Source organism: Papilio machaon, chromosome 2 (assembly GCF_912999745.1).
Source record: "Papilio machaon chromosome 2, ilPapMach1.1, whole genome shotgun sequence".
NCBI classification, from domain to species: Eukaryota; Metazoa; Arthropoda; class Insecta; order Lepidoptera; family Papilionidae; genus Papilio; species Papilio machaon.
This window is the reverse complement of record NC_059987.1, coordinates 4701078-4723760: the sequence shown is the minus strand read 5'-3', so window position 1 is coordinate 4723760 and position 22683 is coordinate 4701078. Positions and strand designations below refer to the sequence as shown.

The 22683-nt window shown below is 34.5% G+C and overlaps 1 protein-coding gene across 1 annotated transcript in view; it reads right to left on the bottom strand.

Moving 5' to 3' along the window:
- LOC106718791 (C-Maf-inducing protein) overlaps positions 1 to 22683 on the bottom strand; it is a 36616-nt gene that overhangs the window by 11496 nt on the left and 2437 nt on the right. Inside the window, exon 2 of the mRNA XM_045680735.1 lies at positions 11751 to 11981. Coding sequence (XP_045536691.1) covers positions 11751 to 11981 — 231 coding nt within the window. The remainder of the gene's footprint in view (positions 1 to 11750; positions 11982 to 22683) is intronic.

The following is a 22683-nucleotide window of genomic DNA, read 5'->3' as shown; positions in this document are numbered from 1 at the left end:
TTATTTGGAAAATAAATACAAATGATTTCCAATTTCCGCTCCGCCACCTCCTCGTGATGTTTGGTGATGTTTTCGAACCCCCTTTCGAGCTTTACAGTAATTAATGGATGATCCCAAAAATAAACCAGTGTCAGTCCGGAAACAAAGGTTACAATTTAGAGTTTTCATGATTTAATTCAAATCCTGCCTTGTCTCTGTCATAGGTGTAACGCTGTAGTTAATCAATCTTGTTAGTTAATCTAACAGATATAATGAACGTGTGTAATATCAATTTAGGCAGAGGCCTACTCAATATGGCTACCGGCTACGGGGTTATGTGCATTTTATATATCACTGGACTAGATTCCAGTGTGTAGATAGATAAAGAAAATTAATTAAGTTTAGTTACTTTATCAGAAACAATCTTTTCCCAAAAAATAATTCAAGACTTTTCGATATATTATTGTAAAGTATATAACACGATTTGTTACTTAAAACAACAAACAACAAACCGTCTGAATGTGTACCAACATTCCAGGGAAGAAAACGAATCGACTGACACCTCACGTCAAAATCGGTTCAGACTCTGTGGCGCCGCCACCGTTACTCAAGAACTTACATACATAAAAACCTACATACATTACCCTCCTGAGTCTGTACGGTAATAAAACTAAAACTAAGTAAAATTATAACAAGAATGTACATAGTTATTTTGTCTTTTATAATGTATTTGATATTATGAAAATGAGCAAACTAGAGAGTGTAGCACTAATGTGGACAGAAGAGACAAGGCGAGCGCCTGCATTAATTACCGGCGAGACGCACTTCTATGACGTCAGTATTATAATACTGTATTTAAAACCTGAATAATTAATAGAAATTATGAACGCTATCACTAAAGTAAAATCAGCCGTCGGAAAATTATGCAAATAAATCTCTGAAGGAGTTTTACAGGTGAATAAATTTCTTGATATGACGCCATATATGACATAGGTGTGGCGTCTGTTTTATGAATATCATCTATAAATCGAATATGTATTTTTCTCGTATAAATTAAATTCATAAATGTACATTTTCTGTGCGTTCATAGATTATCATGTCTATCCCCCATCCATAAATCTTAAAAGACCTTTTTTAATCGTTTACGTCATGATAATTCAGTTGTTTCAGTGTACTGAACGTCTACGTCATCATTGTCAAGAATTGGTTCAGTTTACAATTTTTAGACAGTTTATTAAAATGTATATTATATTGTTAGGACTGTTGAGGGTAGCCACACAAAAAAAAGGTTTTATAAGGAAGCGTGCGCTGCTGCTCGAGACAGTCTCTTTCCATCCGTCATTGCGGAACGTCTGACATTTTTGTTTACTTACGTTCGGTTAAAGTTTATACTACAGCGAGGATTATTATGAAGTAGAGTTAAATTCACTGTTTCGCTGTTAGTTTAATTCTTTTAAAATACTTTTGCATCAAATATCTTACATCAGAAGTGGGATAGGATCCACGTGATTCTATCCACTTTGCTCACTCTGTGTTTGTGTTTGCATTTTCGTGAAAATAAATGCAAAGAGAAAAATGTCAGATCGTTACCGTGATAATTGTTGTAGTCGTAGCAAGTTGAGTCGATATCAAAGTCGTACCAGTGTTCGCGAAACATGGGTAGCGTGGACCAAGCCGTTTATTCTGCATGGGAATATGTCGGTAGTGAGGCTCACGCGCTGTCTGTATATTTCACAGCAGACAGGATTGTCGACGCGATCTATTCAATTTGTACTGCGGTAAGATCGAACCAATATTTTTATATTTCAAGTTTTGATGCCAAATAAGTCAACATTAGACTTTTCAATTAATTTAAAGATGTGTTCTTTACTAAAAACTGAAATTGAATACCTTGATCATTTTATTAGTGAGGGTCAGGTAAAGCCGAGTCGTGGCAAGATTTAACACGTTACATGCCAACATGATTTTTTCATTTTAAAGTAAACTTGTAAGGCTAGTCGGTTGCGCTGAGCGTGTTAAGCCATTACCTGAGTCAGACGTATGTCATTATGTCGTAATAGTCATTGATGCCCTTTATTAGTTCAGTTAGTTTTGTCCATGTATTGTCGAGATGCTCTGCGTTGCGTAGACTGCGGGATACCCAACTGCAGAAGTGAGATTGTGAACGGACTGCGGGACGTTCAGCATCTGGCATACTGCGGGCTGCCATTAATATCATGTAGAGGACGGACTGCGGGACGCTCCTATCGGCAACGGACTGCGGGACGCTCCTATCGGCAACGGACTGCGGGACGCTTGCCCTACATGGTCTTTTGAAGTAAGGTATTAAACGGACTGCGGGACGTTAAGCATCTGGCATACTGCGGGCTGCCATTAATATCATGTAGAGGACGGACTGCGGGACGCTCCTATCGGCAACGGACTGCGGGACGCTTGCCCTACATGATCTTGTGAATTAAGGCATTGAACGGACTGCGGGACGTTCAGTATCTGGCATACTGCGGGCTGCCAGTGATGTCATGGCTCGCGTGGTCATGTGACGAATGTTTTGAAACCATAAAGAGTTATGATCAAATAACCGAGGACACCATTATTGATATAGATGCAGATTTGGTCCGGTCTTGTTTCCTACTATGTAGCTGTGTTGTGCACCGCGCCGCAGCTGCGCGTGTCTACAAGCAGAGCGCCTGTCTGCAATCAGCGCGCCACAGCCGCGCCTGTCTGCAATCAGCGCGCCACAGCCGCGCCTGTCTGCAATCAGCGCGCCACAGCCGCGCCTGTCTTCAATCAGCGCGCCTGAGCGGTGCCTGTCTACAATCAGCGCGCCACAGCCGCGCCTGTCTGCAATCAGCGCGCCTCAGCGGTGCATGTCTGCAATCAGCGCGCCTCAGCGGTGCATGTCTGCAATCAGCGCGCCTCAGCGGTGCATGTCTGCAATCAGCGCGCCTCAGCGGTGCATGTCTGCAATCAGCGCGCCACAGCAGCGCCTGTCGCGAGCAGCGCGCCACAGCAGCGCCTGTCGCGAGCAGCGCGCCACAGCAGCGCCTGTCGCGAGCAGCGCGCCACAGCAGCGCCTGTCGCGAGCAGCGCGCCACAGCAGCGCCTGTCGCGAGCAGCGCGCCAGTACAGCACCTGTCGCCGAGCAGCGCGCCAGTGCAGCACCTGTCGCGAGCAGCGCGCCAGTACAGCACCTGTCGCCGAGCAGCGCGCCAGTGCAGCACCTGTCGCGAGCAGCGCGCCAATGCAGCACCTGTTGCCGAGCAGCGCGCCAGTGCAGCGCCTGACGACTAGCAGCGCGCCCGCATAGCGCCTGCCAACGAGCTGGTATCGAAAGACTCTATGCCATTGTTACAGACGAATTCCAGTGTTGAAGATGCTGGAAGAACGAGCCCGAGGACGGTCTCATGTCAGGAGAAGCCGTGTTAGGACTGTTGAGGGTAGCCACACAAAAAAAAGGTTTTATAAGGAAGCGTGCGCTGCTGCTCGAGACAGTCTCTTTCCATCCGTCATTGCGGAACGTCTGACATTTTTGTTTACTTACGTTCGGTTAAAGTTTATACTACAGCGAGGATTATTATGAAGTAGAGTTAAATTCACTGTTTCGCTGTTAGTTTAATTCTTTTAAAATACTTTTGCATCAAATATCTTACAATATGAATACTAGCTTTTACTCGCGACTCCGTCCGCGCGGAATAAAAAAACTGCACACAAGATAAAAAAGTTCCTATGTCCGCCTCCTAGTTCTAAGCTACCTTCCCCATAAATTTTCAACTAAATCCGTTCGGCCGATCTTGAGTTATAAATAGTGTAACTAACACGACTTTCTTTTATATATATAGATAGTAAAGTCAATGACAATTCACAATTTTTACAGTCAATAACTAACTAAATTGACGTAATAATCTATGGAACACCTTTGATTTAATAACGTGCTGTTTTGTCTGACGTCACCTTTACAGTTACCTGTTTACTGTATTGAGAGCGAAAGTAACAGAACTAATTCGACTAAGGTCACATCGAATTAGCAAACTTGATAAAAATCGTCATTGTGACGCATTCGTCGTTATAAAACCAATTCTGCTTTGGATAACATATCAAGGATAGGCTATGACTTTAATGTATATAAATTCATGTTATTTTATACTAGAGGTCGCCCGCGACTCCGTCCGTGTGAAATTTTATCAAGATCCGTTAAGCCGTTCCGGAGATACCATCAAAGAAACATCCATACATCTAATACTAAACTTTTGCATTTAGAATTTTAGTAAGATTGCCTATTTGCAACTTTTTTTAAGAGATCGAATATACTCGTATGAAGAACTGTTAACCTATCTACCATCACTTTTTGTTACAATTTCTTCTCAAATAAAATTCTAATTAAAAAACAAATTCTGGTCAAAATTCAGTTGTTTCTATTCTGTTTTTGATTAGCAGCGTAACGTAGGTGCACTGCTTGCTTCGTTTGTCTTTTAATATAAAACAATGTAAAAGCGCAAAACATCACAACGAAATAAACTAACAGTGGACATGTAACAGTGATATATTTTTATGAAAGTTTGTACCTTTATTAAGCAAGCTCGCATTTAAACTCTTTACAAAATATACCTTCGTACAAATCATATGGTGTTGTAATGAAAGTGTTTGAGGTTCATTATTTACCGACGCGTATCTTTTATCTCCGACAACGTTGAATACAGGAAATTGCACTTTCTTAGTCATACACGGAGATGCGTATTGCAGAAGGTCAGAGAGATTAAATCTTTTAAGTGTAAGTACTTGCAGTGACGTATTGCACGTCGTATTATCTACGAACGTTAAATATATCAGGTCCTTATTGATTTTTATTACTACAGCTATTTTTTTAATCCCTGGTTCTACATTCACGGACTGCGTAAAGCAATCTGCAGAAGTTACCCATACATTGGCACTTAGGACTTTTCCTACGGTTTTTTAACAGGCACTGAACTGGGGAATAATCGTTTAATTTTCTTAACACCGACATGAGATTGTGTTTTCATAAAATCAATTGTATCGTTTTAAATTACATCCTAAATACAACAAAGGGGATTTTAAATATAATCACTACAAATCAGTCATTACACAAGTTGGAAAATCAGGGACGTTCTGTGAATACGTCTGGTAATTGCATTACATTCAAGTTAACCGTTGACATTTCGTTGTATGGATACAAGTTGAAAACGTTTGTAAATAAAAGGAGAATGGGCCGTGGGCGTCCCTATCGAGAAAATGGATTTTACAAAATTAATCTTTCAAATTATATTGAAGGAAAGGTTAATTTATTAAACTTTTGACTTTATAAAAAATTCCCATGTTTTCATAAAACAAAAAAAAAAAACAATTGAAATTCTGATGGAGATTGATTGATTTTTATTAAAGCAATTAAAACACCTGAATATTCAAAAGGAATCTACAATTTAAACGCATAATTTTTTTTGTTTTCTATTTATGCAGATTGTAAACGATATTCAATGAATTTATGTATGGTAATTGTAAGTCTTTGACACATGATGCATGAGTGAATGAATACATAAATGTCATACAATTCAAATAACAAAGTGCCTTTGCCTGTCACAAGTAAATCGTGTTCGCTGCCCATTTGTAACGTGCTTAAACAATTTGTAAAGACATTTCATTGGTAATTGCACTATTATCAGTACACGCCTTGGTTAGACTGTGATTAGTGGCTGCGAAGAAAATAAGAGCGAAGAAAATGAGAGCTGAAGAAGTCTAACCTTAAAATTAGTGTCGAAATTTAATAGAAATATCTGACGACAATTTGTGTAAATTCGTTCGATATGCAACTGCCGAATCTTAACGATTTGCTGGTGACGTGTATTTAGTGAATTGAATTGAATGTAAGGCCAGTGGTAATAAATATGTATGAGTTAGTTGTTGTGAGAACTGAGGGCTTCTGTCACGTCTACTGGGTGGCGGTGACCCCTGACATATGACGGCTCGCGCGCGTCTGCCAGCCCGCATCAGAGATAAATGGACTCGATAACTTAATTAGGCTTTTAGCCGCACAACATTTTAACTTAACATTTGAACTTTACATTATGACTATAGCAATATAATGGAAATATTTCTATTTGAAATGCAATGTTTCACTTCTGTTAATTATATGGTTGGGAGATATTGTCATAATTAGGTTTACCAATGTCCTTTTACGTTAATATACATTGCATATTTTTGTTGAAAGCGTAGCACTGAATATATTTAAAAGTAATTAAATTGTTTAAACTTTCGTGAGACAATAATAAATTAATTTAGAACGGCTTAACACACGTGTGACGTCACCGAATAGTTTCGGACCTGTCTGTGGTCCATTTTAAGTGAGAGACGCGACGCGACCGCGAAGTTTTCAAAATAAAAAACTTGAGAGGTGTCAAAGGACACTCGGATGGAACGAAGTTCCTTTCGATTAATTAGTGAAGGAACCAATGTTTATTCTATGAATAAAAAACTTAAGTCTTCACAAGAAGTACATTTTATTTCTATGAATTTTCGTTATATATTGTCACGTCGTTAACATGGCGAAATAGCGCTCATTTGTCGTTAACATACTTACTATAGCCAAAAGTGTCATGACAACTTTTCGTAAGAATTTTTTCCGTCTAGCCCCCTTTCACAACGCACGATAAGGAACTTCGTTCCAATAAACACTCGCCCTGAAAATGGACCCCCGACGGTTCCGAAACGAGTCAGTGCCATATTACATAAGCCGTTCATAATTAATTTATTATTGTCTCATTTACCCCTACTATTCACTAATTATATGGTTTAAAATCTTTTCACAAAATTTATGTCCTGTTGGCCAAATACGTCTGGTAATGTTTGTGTTTTCACAATTGCATTGGCGTATGTGTATAAAGAAAAATAAGAATATAATATTAAAATATATCCCCAGCGGATTGTACCTACATGATTTGTTTTTTCTATGTGATTGTACCGCTACAATAATACCATTCAATCAGAAAGAAATAACAAATAAACGTTTGCAGTTTGCTAATAACATGTTACAATTTTTATTCCGTTGCTTTTTTTGTCAATCGAGAAAATGATTTTTAATACCATATCAAAAAGTACCGTTAACAGATTTAAAATAAGTCATTTCTATAAACAATATGAATAGATTGTGTCTGTATAATTTTTATATTAAAATTTAACAGTGTAGAATCTAGAACCAAATCTAGTTTAAATCTCGTCGTCTAAATCTACGAAGATACTATGGTAGGAAGCAGCATATAATAATATTTATTTAATATAAACAGTTCCTATATATAGATTAGATTCAATATTTGGTAACGTACATTATGTTATAATAACGATGACTTACGAATACGAAACGAAATACGTCTTTTGAAAAACCCACCGGCGTTTATTATATAAACACTAATAATATCTTTCCCTGGGCTTAAATATAAAATGTGTTTTCGTTTTGAAAGTTGTTACAATTTTTCCTCATGCTACTTGACGTCAAACGGGAACTGTTCGGAGCGGTTTGATCCGCTTTTGTAGGCAGAGCAATGTAAATATTTTTACTCAACTATCGAAACGCACTATTTGCCTCTACTCGGCTCTATCGGGGCAGATAACTTCGCGTAGCCAAAATATAATACTAATATGTATACTCAATTAGTATAATTAACTAAGCAACTAAACATAATGTAGTTAGCGTTTGTGACGCACGAATGTTCTCTTATCAACACTTATTGACCTCGTTTGGTTCACGTTACAAATACAATAGCTCAATTTATACCTATACTCGAATAAGTTTGCCACACTACATGTAGAAAGCCGTAATAGTCATTGGCATCGGTTGAATCACTACGAGTATTAAGGTGGCTGAAGGAAATTCGAAACCGAGCCAGCTGTAATCAACGACTTTCTTTAGATCCTTACATACGTTTCTATTAATGATAAAAAGGGTAGAAAACTTGATAAAGATATAGAAAAGCTACTTAAGATATTACTTTGTCAAATACCTATCGCAATTTCTATTCTTATACCTGTGCATTAAACTAATTAATATAGTTATAAGCACAGGTGGGCACAGTTAATCGAAAAGTTAACTTCGTTAATCGTTAATTCGTTAATTAAAAAATTAACTTCGTTAATCGTTAAAGCGTTAAATTCTCGAAAATTTAACGCAAGTTAAAGTTAATCGTTAACAGTTAACCATACCAAAATTATACATACTAATTTTACACTTATTGTGGCGACACTTGTTTAAAATTGTAGTAATTTAACTATACATTCTATAACATATTAGTATTAGAGACAAGTATGAATGCATTATAGTATATTTCATTACAAGTGCGGAGAGCCGAGGCGCAGCCGAAGGTGAGGGTTGACAATTGGAACAAATTGTAATGACAGTGCCGCACGTGTACGAAACAACTATTTTCTTTTTTAATACAGTTGCGAAAAAATGAAGCAATTTAATAGAATAATAAAAACACAATAAACTCAACTAACTAAATTTTTTGAAAAATGGCGCCAACCGTAAAAGAATAGAGATTTTTTTTTTGTTTTCTTCACCCATTGTGGGTAGGCAAAGGGAACTATGCCCAAACGGCCAAGTCTTCAGTAGATTATTTTTATTGATATAAAATGAAAATGAGATTTAATGAGATGAATTAAAATGATACCTAACCTAATTCATTGAATCAAATCGTTAAACTTTTTTTTTGTAAAAACTTCGTGGTTGGGTTTTACTTTTTAATAGACATTATGTTGACAGTTGGGAAAGAGAACGCACGAGTTTGGAAAAGCTTAAGAAAAAGCACGAGTAAAAAAATGTTTTAATACAGTTGCCCAAAAAGGGAGTGGAGAATATTGCAGGGACGAAGAGCGTTCGGAATATGGGCTATTACATACTCTTGCTTTTATATACTCGTAATGAAATGTACTATTTCGAACCTTCTTTTGATTTTGTCCTGTTGGTCATGTCTTTCCCGGATGCTCTGATGCATCACACTTGCACGCGAACTTCACATATATATCAATTATCAACTCGTTCGTTCACCATTCGAGTCGCCGACAGTCGCACAACATAGCTGAACTTACGAGCGTGACGTGGCACGTAAATTAAACAAAATGACAGCACGTCTCTAAGATTCTAATTTAACGATTAACGGACTTTTATTAACGGAAGTTGAGTTTAACGGAAGTTAACAAAAGCGTTAACACTTTTTGAAGTTAACTTAAAAGTTAATCCGTTAAGCAAAATGTTAACTTCGTTAATTAACGATTAACGGATTAACGAGTTAATGCCCAGCTCTGGTTATAAGTTAATTTAAAATAACGAGATGTTCCAATTGTAAAAAACTTTCAATAAACATTTTTGTAGCATAAACAAGAAAATTATAAAGTGCATTGTAATTATCCCTAATAATACAAGTAATAGTTTGAAAACATCGCAGCAATATGTGCAAGTGAGGCGAACTTTCGATACGGTTATTGATCGCTTGTAACACGTTTTGTAAAGATAAAATGGACACGAATATAGAGTTAAAAGATGAAATAAACCACGCCCACACAATTAGGCAAGACAGATGTGAAGCTATTATACAGTTGTATTTTACGCAAAGAGCTTCCGGATAATTGGTAGATTTAAAAAAAAACATTATTTAATTAAACTAAAAAATGTTTGGTAAAAATATTAGCAGACTTTTGTTATTTAACCAATAGTTTTTGAGCTCTAGATGTATAAAGTTTTTTAAGACATGTTTAATTCAACTTCATTTTATATCACATTCGATAAATCAATATACGGATAAAATAAACACAGAATATCAAACAATTTGCGTGTTAAAATAAAAATAATTATTCAATTCGTACGCTGCAATGATAACAGTGTAATCGATTAACGCCAGCAACACACAGAACAATAAAGGCTACGTGACAAGCATTCGTCAGCTTAACAATAAGTAGCTAAATCCCTGCGCATTCGAGTCTCACGCGTGTTCGTAGTTTAGCATGTACGAGTATAGCGTCAAAGTAATGAAAAGCAAACTAATAATACAACATTGGATCGCGTTTAAACAGGCCGCCTTGGGTGAAATTATTTTCACATCGCACCAACATGGTATCCGTCCATTGTTTTCTGAATGAAAATACAGTTGCAATTACGTAAATAAAAATGAGTAACATTGACGTATATTCATATTTGCACAGCTGCTAATGATGTGACGGGCTAATGAGAGCCAATTATTAATTAACACGCTTACGTGAATTGCTCTCCGATGTAAACTGGAAATCATACAAGCCTTCTTTGAAAGAAAATCAAATTAAAACTTATTTTTTTAGACTCGAACGAATTAAAAAAATTGACGAAAAATACTTTTCATTTAATTTTATTGCATTGTAAATTTTATTTCTATTAGAAATAGTATAACTATAGTAATTACATTACATAGTCAAGGTTTTTCATCTAACGTAGTTTCATCAACAAAATATTTTTTTTTACAAAAGAACATAGAAACACGTTGTTAAAATAATATAAAACATTGTTAATTTACATGTTTTTAAAAAGGACCACAGAAGATATTCACAGTTCTTAACGTTCCGTTTCGTTTATCGTCTCGACTTATAAATTACGAAAGATTGCATAAAATGAACATCAAGCAATTAACTGATACAAAAATCCCGGTTATTGAAGAGCTCTAAAGTAAATTCTCATCTTCGTCTCATCAATATCAGGTAGGCGTTATAATTCCTGGAAGAGAACCAACCAACGCTTTCTATGTTTTAATTTGCATTTAGTTACCTTTTAGAGAACTTTGTGTTTCAAATAACACGGGGTGTATTTATACACGAACGAAGATATTTTAATTAATTCTTAAGCCGATGTCGTTCCCGAGTCCAATCTTGTTTGTTTTAAAAGAATGAGACTAATATGTTAAATTTACCTAATATTTTTTTATAATTAAAAATGTATGTTTGTCCGTTAATCACATGCGTTATTAAACCAGTCGTTATTAAAGAAGTCAGAGTATTCTTAGCACGCCAGAGAATGTTTGTGCTCGTTGTGTGTAAAATATAAAATACACGTTTCTTTACTTGTATTTGGTTTTTAATCTAGAATAACATGTATATAAAATTGTATAAATATGCAATTGGTGCGTACGAGTATCATGCATCAAATACAACAGTGTTGAATTTGCATTTATGGCGCCGCCGGGTTTATAATTAGATATAGTTTATGCCAACTCAAGAACTAAAATATGTAAACAAATACCTATTATAAAAGAAAATATACAATATTTTATATAGGCCATTGGAATATGATATATTACATAAATAAATTCATAAATTGCAAATACAAAAACAGAAAAACACCAAGGACAGACCATGACTTTTTAAAGACTATTTTCCTCGTCCAACAATCAATCATGTTATTTAAAGATTCATGAAATCAAAAATAACTGGTATAAAATTCACATGGCTTCAGAAAAATATTACACGTATTGCACCCTTCTGCAGAAGATTTATTCAAATTGTTGCTTCATGTAACGTATAATGTCGGATGGATAAAAATATTTTCAATTTTACAAACGTATTAAAGTTTAAGATTAGAATAACGTCGTTATTTAAATGAATATTGAATTGTAGCTTCCTTCTGAATCTCGCACAATAATCAGTGTATTTAATGTTCAATTTAAGTCTGCCTCGTTTACATCCAATCAACTTTATCTTGAACAACTGCTATCTACCTCTTCATAATTCTTAACATCTAGTTGACTTACCGTCTTAGAAACGAGGTGTTCCTCTAGCAGACGCAGCACGTGCGACTCCCACCGCCTGAGGAACTTTGCGGCGAGGATCTTGTCGACGACGGTCCTGGTGTGTTGGAAAGTGCACACCCTCAAGCTGCCTTCAGATGCCAGCTTGTAGCGCGGCCCGGGCGGCGGCACCGGCACACCCGCTGACGAAATTTCGAAACTGGACGTGTCGGCGCAGCATTCCGGACTTGAACCCTGAGAAAGAGAACCGCATTTATACATCATAATCATTTACGTAGATCTTTGCGTTCACCTAATGACATTTATTATGTGGAAAAAACATTGAAAAGTTTACGATGTCCGAGTTCGACATAATTCGTTTTTTGTCTCCGCAACGGCGAATATACTTATATCTCCTAAGAAAAGACATAAAATTTAAGAGGAAAATGTTAATATATTGCGCTGTTATATAGAGGTCTATAGATAATAGAATTACGATACGCGAGTGGTTAACTAAATATTCTCGGTATCGAGGAACCCTAATTGAATTTCAGCCTGCACGTACTCCTGCAGGGATATGTTAGGTAGTAACTTTTTGTATAAAATGTATATGCAGGCATATAAATACTCTATGTAAGTGCAGGCGTGAGGTAGTATTACGTTCTGAAGAAGCAGGTACTTAGATTAATCTATTAATATGTTCCTATATGATAGGTAGGCCCACTTTTTATGACTTCGTATAAAATAAAGTCGCAATCTTATTATTATTATAAATGCCAATGTTTGATGGATGTTTGTTAGAAGGTTTCTCTAGGACGGCTACCGGATTTCGGTGAAATCTGTCAATGATAAAGAACATAGTCTAATAGAACACATAGTCTACTAATTAAGTCTTTTTTTTAATTCCGCGCGGACGACAGTTAGTTTACTTCATAAGGATGTGATATCCTATATAAACAAATTATGAAAACGAAATAAAGATTAGGTTTATAAAAACATGCAATTTATGAAAGCTCTTTGAATATAAATCTAAAAATAAACAGATGAAAAGTGTCTGCGAGAAATTCCTCACTCGTAACATTTTCCTGGCGAACGTAGTACTCCATCATTTTTGTCGTGGAACGTCGAAACACCAAACAGGATAAAGATATATTACCCAATATTTGAGTATGTATTGTTACTTAAAATAACGTAAAACCCTCGATCATAGATTAATGAGAAATGTAAATAAATTGTTATCATTACAAACAATGCCAAAGTTTAAAAAAACAATTATGTTACTAAGTAGAGCGACTACAAATAACAAATATATAACTCGATCACTGGTACTTTAATTTCCGCCATTTTAATGTTTATCTATTTCTTACATTGAACTAATCTTTTATTGCATATGGTAGCAAATGAGCTAACGGTCACCTAATTTTGCCGAAAGAGCGAAGTTACCGCTGCTCATATACATTTGTATTTGAAGATGTGATGTCAATCTTTCATCGACAAGGGATACAACAGTGATACACAAAAAGTGCATATTTACCCTTCCTATAATTCCCCTCGTCCCCGAAATTCACCTCTTCTTCCCATCTCTTCTTTACAAGATAAGAGTAGGAAGGATAAGAGGATCAAAATTAAGCCTTCGGCATACACATTAATCAGACAAGATTTGGAATGAATTTCACTTCACTCCTGTTGATTGTGTGGTTGTGGTATTTCACCGGTCGAACAGGCCAATTCGTGCAACAGATGTTGTCGTTGCTGGCTCTTCCATTGTTAAATGATAAAAATGTATGTATGTTTTACAAGTATATGATCCAGTAATCTTTTCAGTTGAGTTAGTTGTTATCTTAATTTTTTAATATTTATATTAAAAATTTTGTCATACCGTAGTGGTCGTTAAAGAAGTAGCCTGATGGAATAGAACTTCTACGAGTAACAACACAACGTTTCAATTACAATTTCGATCGTCAACAAATCTTTACAAACTCCTGCTTTTGAAATTCAATCACGACATGAAAACGAATCGCCATCTTTTGAATATTTTCTATTGATATTTTTTGTCAAATTAGTGTCCATACTATTGACATTTACACTTTCGTAATGTTCACAATTTACATAATTTAAAATATAATTTATAACGTTCTAATCTCTAAAGTTTTCATATTAAAAAACTTATTTATCGAATTTTTAGGATACTTGGAGACATCTAATTAATAGATGTACAATAATAATAGTAGAAAAATCCCTTAGCTGTTTTCATGAAACAAATACCAATAATAATTATCGCGACATAGATAACATTATTATTTGCCATTTGCGTCAGAGTGTGCTGCACACGGTGTAAAGATCAAATTTTAATTTTATTGAACTGAAATGACGTTCATTGTTTTATACCAAATAAAATTTTATACCTTTGCTAAAGATCTTTTTAATTCAAAGATTTTGACAATATACAAGAATCGTAATAGAAGATTGAATGTTTGCTGAAGTCAAGAGAATCTTTTTGCAATAGTAATCCTATAAGAGCTTATTTTTATTCAATGACTTTGGTAAAATTGGTAAACGAACACCATCTATAAGTCGGTTATTTATGTGCGAGGTACTTGGAGTTTGACAATCATATTTGGTCCATATTTGTTAAGATCGGCGCAACTATTGCGGTTAGTTCAGTCAGAAAACTGTTAAACTACATAGGTATAGAGTGCGAGAAGGATCTTGTGACACTATTTAAACATTGTCAGAGGAGCACTAATAAGCTATTTAGTATTATCCGTGCCCACCGGGTCAAATTGGTTAGGCGAATAATACTCACTTTTAATTAAATTTATTTACCTTAATTGTCAATATTTCTGTCAGCTAGAAAACCTATAAGTGAAGCAGGCAGCATAATGATGTCATTTTCCTTTTATTAATTACCCTATTGAATACAAACATGTTTTCGTCTATTAAGGGCTGAGAATAGGCGAATAAGGAAAATCGATAGAAAAATATTAAGGAAAGATGAAAATGAGTGTTTTTATAGGATAGGTAGATTGACAATAGCTACGACCAAAAGAAAGGAAATCAACTGCTACACTCAAACTTGTGTAGTATTTTCTCACTAAATCCTTTAAAGTGTTTTGGGATTTCTCTTCTGTTGCATCACTATTCAATTATTATTAATCATACTAGCTTTTACCCGCGACTCCGTCCGCACGGAATAAAAAATAGAAAACGGGATAAAAATTATCCTATGTCCTATTCCTGGTTCTAAGCTACCTGCCCACCAATTTTCAGTCAAATCGATTCAGCCGTTCTTGAGTTATAAATGGTGTAACTAACACAACTTTCTTTTATATATATAGATTAGAATATTACAATATAAAATGATCAAGAGTTTGAACGCTTCAGTCACAGGAAGTATCTAACTGGAACTGCTTTTTTTTTTTTTTTATAAGAGCAGGGGGCAAACGAGCGGCGCGAAAACCGAAGTGATCTTACTACAGTTTCATTCTTTTACATTTAATAGCTCTGTTTTTAAGGAAAGTTACCACTACGAGCGCTCACATGTTGATATGCTGCTTTATAATGTATACTGTAAATAGTTTGGAAATTCCATTTTGTTATTACGTTGCTTTACATTTAAATACAGTTTAAATTTATTTCTAACTAATAAAAGTTTCCTGTAAATTGTTTGCAAGAACATTGAGAGATCTTTTAAAGAATAGCCGATGTATGGCGCACGGTACATAAGATTTCTTTCACTTTTAAATCAAGTACACACACACACACATATTTCCTTGGCAACCTCATGTTGTGGATTTACAAACTTATTCTACGTCTACGTCTATCTCATATTTTTTATGGAGGGGGAAATCTGCAAAAAGATACCCTGCCTTTTCGGGGCAAAGATAGGGTTATGTGAGATTTCTACTCACTAAAACCCCCTCGGAGGCCATCCTCAAGTGCAACTGCGAGGGGCCTGGGATCTCCAATGGATCACATCGGGACACATCTATCTTATCTTAGTTCTCATCATTTCGTGCTTGTCCTGCACCGCGCCCGTTTATTGATATTAGTTTAAAATTTCGCCACTATAATATAAAATTCCATACATTTGAACAAAACAAGTATACCGGTAATACAATATAAAAGATAAGAGTGGGCAAAGCGAATGAACACATAGAATACGTTTGCTGCAATGCACGAAATATCTGCTATGACGTCAGCAATGACCTTGTACTTGAAGCTCCGGAGGCAGATAAATTTGTTTTTAACGTTTATATGGAAATTGTTAGTTACTAAACACGAGCCTCGGGACGTTTGTTGCTTGCTTCTTGGTCATTCACTTGTTTGTCTTACCAAATATTTCTGAAGCACATTAACTCCGTACAGTCTTAAAATAAAGCATATTAGATTGTAAATGTATATAGATTGATGTGCTGGGCTAGTGGACGACTGTAGATGTAAATACATATACGGAATCCGAATAGTATTTTTTTTAATTTCCAATTGATACATATAAATGTAATATAAATAAAAACTATGTCTAAATATTATAACATGTAGATAATATTCCATTGGAAATTGGAAACTTATCTATGAATCTTACATTTAGTGCTTACTTCTCATTAAAATACTATAATACTTAGTATTTGCTAAAGTAAAATATTCAACCGTAATTCATAATTGCAAATGAGATACTTCGCGCAACTGTATAATTTAAATATAGAAGCATTAATTAAACTGCGTTAATGGTAAGTTAAAAAATATTTTTTTAATCCCGTGAGAAGTCCACTTTATATGTAAATTATATTTCCACATTTTGGTAGCTGAACTATCGAATGTTTTGCATAATAATGATCTTACATAATTTTTTTCTTCAAACTCTTTCTTTCAATGAGTACATTGGTCGATTGTTTGAAAAATCAATAAAAAGGGTTCATCATCGAGCTTGGTAAAGATAATTCAATTTCCGAATGAAATTATTTTAAAACTGAGTATAGGTATTTAGGAATACAATCTATCGCCATCTTTTTTAATTTTAACTACTCTAGATCGATTAAATTACAGCCAAATTGTTTGAGATCCATTATTAATTTCGGCAGTAGCGGCGGCGGCGGTCATAAAACCACTTGAAAAATAAAAGTGCATCAATAAATAACATTTTTTTATGGAAAAAACTAAAGATATATCAATTGCTATCGTGTTTACCGAGTTAGTTTTAAAACTGAACCGCCTTGTTTCTAAAAAAAACAGTCTGTACTAACAAAACGTAAAATTTAGGTAAGGTATAAAGCGTACAATATTTCGACCACGAGTAATTATAATAACACATATTATTCAAAACAGAATTTTCGTTTGTAAAAAAAATATTTAAATTTTTCCAAGTATTTCGCAACACGTCACGTTTGTAAAAAACGCTTTTTTATACTTATGCGTTATTTAGTGCGGCGCTAGACTTTGTGACTAAGAACACGTCATTACGAGCATTGGCCCTATGACAAAGCCATGTTGTTTTGTCAGATTATGATAACGCGTTTTACGTATTTGTCGTCTTTGCAATAAGTCGGTCGTATGATAGCCAGTTGCAGCGATTTTGGTCATGATTCATCATGTTTTTTTTTATAATTGGCATGCATTATCATTTTATTGATTTGGCGACAAGTCATTATTTGCCTTGAGGCATCGACACAAACACCCGTAAAAACCAAACCTAATACTTGACATAAACCTAAATAAGAAGATCAAAGTTAGGAATATCTAGGAGTAGAAGAAGAAACATAGAAGGAATTTTGACATTTCTTTGCAATTTTTTGACTTATTTACCTTACTCGACAGGTGCTTTGTTTTAGAAATAAGTCTCCGGACAAAAGTTCATTGATTACCTAATAAAACAAAACAAGAGACTTAGTATGGTTCCACAATAAGTTTTCTTCTTTAGCGAGTAATTAACGAATGCTTATCTAAGTGTGTGTGTTGCTTCGTCTAAAGGTGGCATGTTACAAGTAACAGCTATACATAGGGGTGTAAAACTAACTCAAAGGTTGTCATTTTCAATTCCTTGTCTTATTATCAAAAAGTTCATTTAAACTAGTCGGGGTTGAAAGTGTCGATTTCGCGTTCACACACACGGCAGTTGCAATAAGTAAACTTTCGCAATTAATCAATATCGTAGTCCCATCCCCTTCCTGTCAGTCCTCTCTTTTCTACCTTAAGGTATTGCTCTGGATCTTTTAATATTTCACATCGTTGTATGTTTATTAATTTAAAAGCTAATAAAATGTTGTTTGTACCAAAAAAACTAAATTAAACCAATCAAAAACCTTGTAGTAAAAAAGTGAACTTACGTTCAACGACCTTCACACAATCGATCTGTAATGTACTAACAACATTATTCTTTCCTTTGTTACACTTTAGTAATACAATAGAAAACATTTGTAAAACAATTAAAAAGTGTGAAGTAATGGAAATTCTACGTACTGTTCGTTTAGTATTTAATTAAATGTATATATTTAGTGTTATTTAACGAGATAGTATCCTTAGTACAGTATTCTGTATAATGGGTTGTGAAATCCAATATTTCCTTCCTCCTTTTTTATTATTGATACTTTTCAAGGCTAATTTTTCATGCGAACTCCTATCCTATAGATGAAAGTGAAATTTTGGCACTATTTCAACCTTTGTATATTGACTGTTGACCAGTTGAATCAAATGTGAGTGTAAGTTTTCTGTTATCTTATCTGCTTAATCATAGTTACAATGAGAAAGAGGTGTAGGGGCGTCAGATTAGAGCGCGACCTACATTTTTGGGCTTCTTCCTGCTCGATGACGTCATACTTAAAATTTGGGTCATGAGGGCGAGCTGGAGGTACGAACTCCGCTACGTCAGCACGACGCTTGAAAAAAATCGACCCGAATCTCGAGCTCATCGGCCTTATACAAACCGGTTGTTTTTTTTAATTTCGAATGATGATTGTAACACGTATAGATGGCGTCAAACTTCATATGATGAAGGAAACTGTATATATTACATCCAACGACCTATGAAACGATATTTAAAATTTGCGCGCGCAAATCTACTACATATAATACGAGTACATGTTATCTTTTTAAAATCTATTGAAATATTCCGTTCAATTTAACAATTTACACAGCGGAGAATAATATGATAACTATGTGATGCTAAATAATAATTGAGTTGTACATTTTGTCGCAAGGTCTGAGATTTATTCAAAACAAATCAAAATCAAAGTCCGATGACATCTACGACTTTTTCTGACGTCTTTACTGTTTAGGTTTAAAACGCGACAAGAAAAAGGAGAGATTCATTTTTACATTTCTATATTACGGCAATGATTTTCTCATTAATGTTTTTTTAATTAATATGTTTTAACGTATTTTAATTCCTTTTAATATGTTTTTAAATTAGAAATTAAAAAGCACTGCGCCAATAGCCTAATGGTTGGGTACAGACTACCGATCAAGCAGTTGGATCGAAAGTCATTCGACTATAGAGGTGAACAACACAAGTTTTTCAAACTTATCAGTAACGGTTGCAAGAAATATTAAAATAAAAAAAAAACTGTAAATGTATAAAAAACACCGGTTAAGGCATTATTAACAAAAGAATGTCGAATTATAAGATCGATTTGGAAGACGAAAACAATTTTTTTTTAATTCTGTTAAAAAAACTCTGAATATTTAAGATGTGCATCATCGTTCCGTTCTAATTAAGCACAGACGGGATAACACGGTGACCAATATTTTGTTCAGTGTAACGAAATGTTTGCATGACACCTGGTTTGTTTATTTAACAACTGGGCCAACTTTTCTTACATTCGCTACCGATGTGTGCCATGCGATCCATCATACAATGTATACTTGTTTGTTACGTAACATATAGGGTTGCCACAATACAATTTGTTATTTTTCTTTTTTTTTATTTCAACAATAATTAATAATTAAAATTTTATCAGTGGTGACGGTAAAGAATGGGCGAATCAGCAATTATTAATTATTGAATTAAGAGATACGAGTACATTTATTAGATCTCATTTTACAAAACATTGTCGAATTGAAAAAAATATTAAAAGCTTGTAATAATGGTCACTTTATTTTTTATAATTTATTCATTCTTGAATAGAATAGTCATTCATACATCCACTGAAAAGGAATTTTGAATACATTAGCTATACTTAATCATCTTTTCAGCTCAACTATGACGCAGTTAGCTAAAGAATAGTCAGTATGCTAATGATAAACTAATGTGCATCAATTTTTACTTAGCAAAAGGTGAAATAATGATCAAGTGATACTTTTTTTTGTCGCCAGCTACAAGCAGCTACAAAAGCTGATGCTGATGATGATTCTTTAATCATTGGGGGAGGCTTGCGTGCAGTAATAGATGACGTTTTAATAATAATAATTCATATATAGAGATTCTAAACTAAATATAATGTAACATTTTATACATTTTATATTAAAAATAGGGCGTATGTTTTTAGAAAATTTAAAAAATATTTTATAGACTATATCATAGATACTATATTCTAGATATATCAAAATGGCGGTGTAAAATCCAACGATTGTATGTTTACATGTAACAATATTAGTTATTTTTATGTTATAAATGTAGCAAGGTGGGGTGTTGTAGTGGCACCACGCCCTCCTTAGGCTAGTTTTACACGAGGGCAGAACAGTCCATCTGAACAGGAGACAGTGCAGTTCTACAAATTGTTTGAACGCACACTTAACACAGTAACCGTGAAAATCCATTGATGTGACACTAGTATTGACACGTATTGTTGTCTTTTTCAAAAGAGAATGTGTCAGAATGTGTCACGGCAATCAAAACCCATTGCAATACTGTCAAAACTGTGCTATCTCAGCGTTGTGAGTTAATGTATAATAGTAATACTGCAAACTCCTACTGCTCTGTCTTACTGGTCTGCCCTGGTATGAAACTAGCATTATTCCCTTAAGCGTAGTATAGTAGAAATGCTCCGTACATAATTTAATATGTTTGTGTAAAAATAAAATGAGATTCGACTCGGGAGTAGGTAGGTCTCTATTGTAAACGGAACTTTATTGAAAAATGTTCGCAATAAACTGAATAAGATTTTTAATGAAATATCGGTAAAGTTGAGCGGAAATTGAAATACTGAAATTGAGATTTCTGCACGACATTTATGACTACGATACGAACTGTTATCATGGTCGGAATAGAGGTTTAACAATTTTGTTATTTTGTTTACGACATGAAAAATTCCTCAGCAAAATCATAATTTTGGCGCGTTGTCATTACCACGATAATGCATAATTTAAAGTATCAAGTATATTCTCTTTTATCCTTTAATAAAAAAAGTTTAGTAACAACAAATCAGTATTTTTAAATCTAATCGTAAAACAGATGCCAAAGATAGTCACAATGCAAAGTAGTGCATGAGTAAATGCTATCTCAAATTTAAACTTTTAAACTAAACTATTTTTACTAGATTGAAGACATATATAAAAAGTTGAAGGAAATTGTACCAGTACGTGACAAAGATGTAAACACAGTCGTACTTATGTAGTTTGTCGAAGCTAAAGAGATGCCACCGAACCAACGCCGCATAGTTTTTGCTTGTTCATTCTTTGCTACATCGTAATAAAAACGTAGGGAACGATCTAACGATCTGTATAGAATAGTGTAAAGTACATAGACATATGTTTATAATTTTAAATAAACTCTCGTTATGATTAGCTATTATTTTCGTCGTAGCGTTTTATAACAGAAAAAATGAATAAAATAGTGTCCATTTAAGTTGAACGAATCGGTACAGACGGTCACGTGGTGGTCACGACGAGACCGCGTGGTTTATCAACAAGATTAATCTATGGCTGCAGCCAGTGGGCCGCATAATGCTATAAAGTGCTGTACTTTTTTTAAACGAATGAGAGCATCTGCGGTGAAGTGTAATTTCTTCAAGTACTTTAATGACCAGACTCTGTTTATAACAACATTCTTTTGCCAAGCAATATTCTGTTTAAATACGATGATGGATAGATTGGTCGTATTTCGTGATATTGTAGAATTATCGACGTCATAGTCTACTATGCTCTAAGTGTAGCCAGAGATCGACAGGCAACGAGAATCATAAGAATGAATATGGATAAAGGTGGTCAAGACCCTTAGATATGAGGAAGGAGGGGCTTAGGGACGCTTAAGAAGGGGAGAAGGAGCATTATCCCCTTCTTCATAAATTCACAAAATTAATTAAATTTCATGCATTTTTTAAACATGATCTATACTTTGTAACTAAGAAAGATTGTGGTAGAGAATTTAATGTAGTTTCAATTAAGGGTCGTATGACACGTTCAACGAAATATTATACCTATACAAAAGCTTATGTACACATCCAAGAATGAACAATGAAAGAAAGTCAAGCTAATTAAAGTAATGAATTGAGACACGACAACATTTACAGACGGCTGTTCTTAATGAAGATATATTAAATGGAAATTTAAGTACCTATACAAGTATTATAGATTTACTTAAATTTATATTATTATAATTAAGTTTAATTACTACATCGTTCTCGCTTGGGGTAAATTTTATTTCTTTTCGTCTCCAAATTACTATCGTAGTGCGAATTCTTTTGACCCCAATTGTATTAAAGAAGTGGGTTCTTTTCTGTTTTCTGTTAAAATAATATAAAAGACTTGTTTTGTTTAACATACATGCATTGGTTATTTACTATAAATGCTTCGAAGTCATAAAGGAACGTAATTTATTTATTGCCTATTAAATTAAAGTGTTATGCGTATGACGTACGTTTTTGAATCGTAAGGTAAATTGCTATTGGAATTGAGAATTTTGATGTCAATTTTAATACCCTATTAATAATCGTAAATGACGTCAATGAACATGAAAACAATTTGAATGGAATACTTGTATATTATTCAAAATTAAAATTAAAATTTGTATGAAATCGATTATATC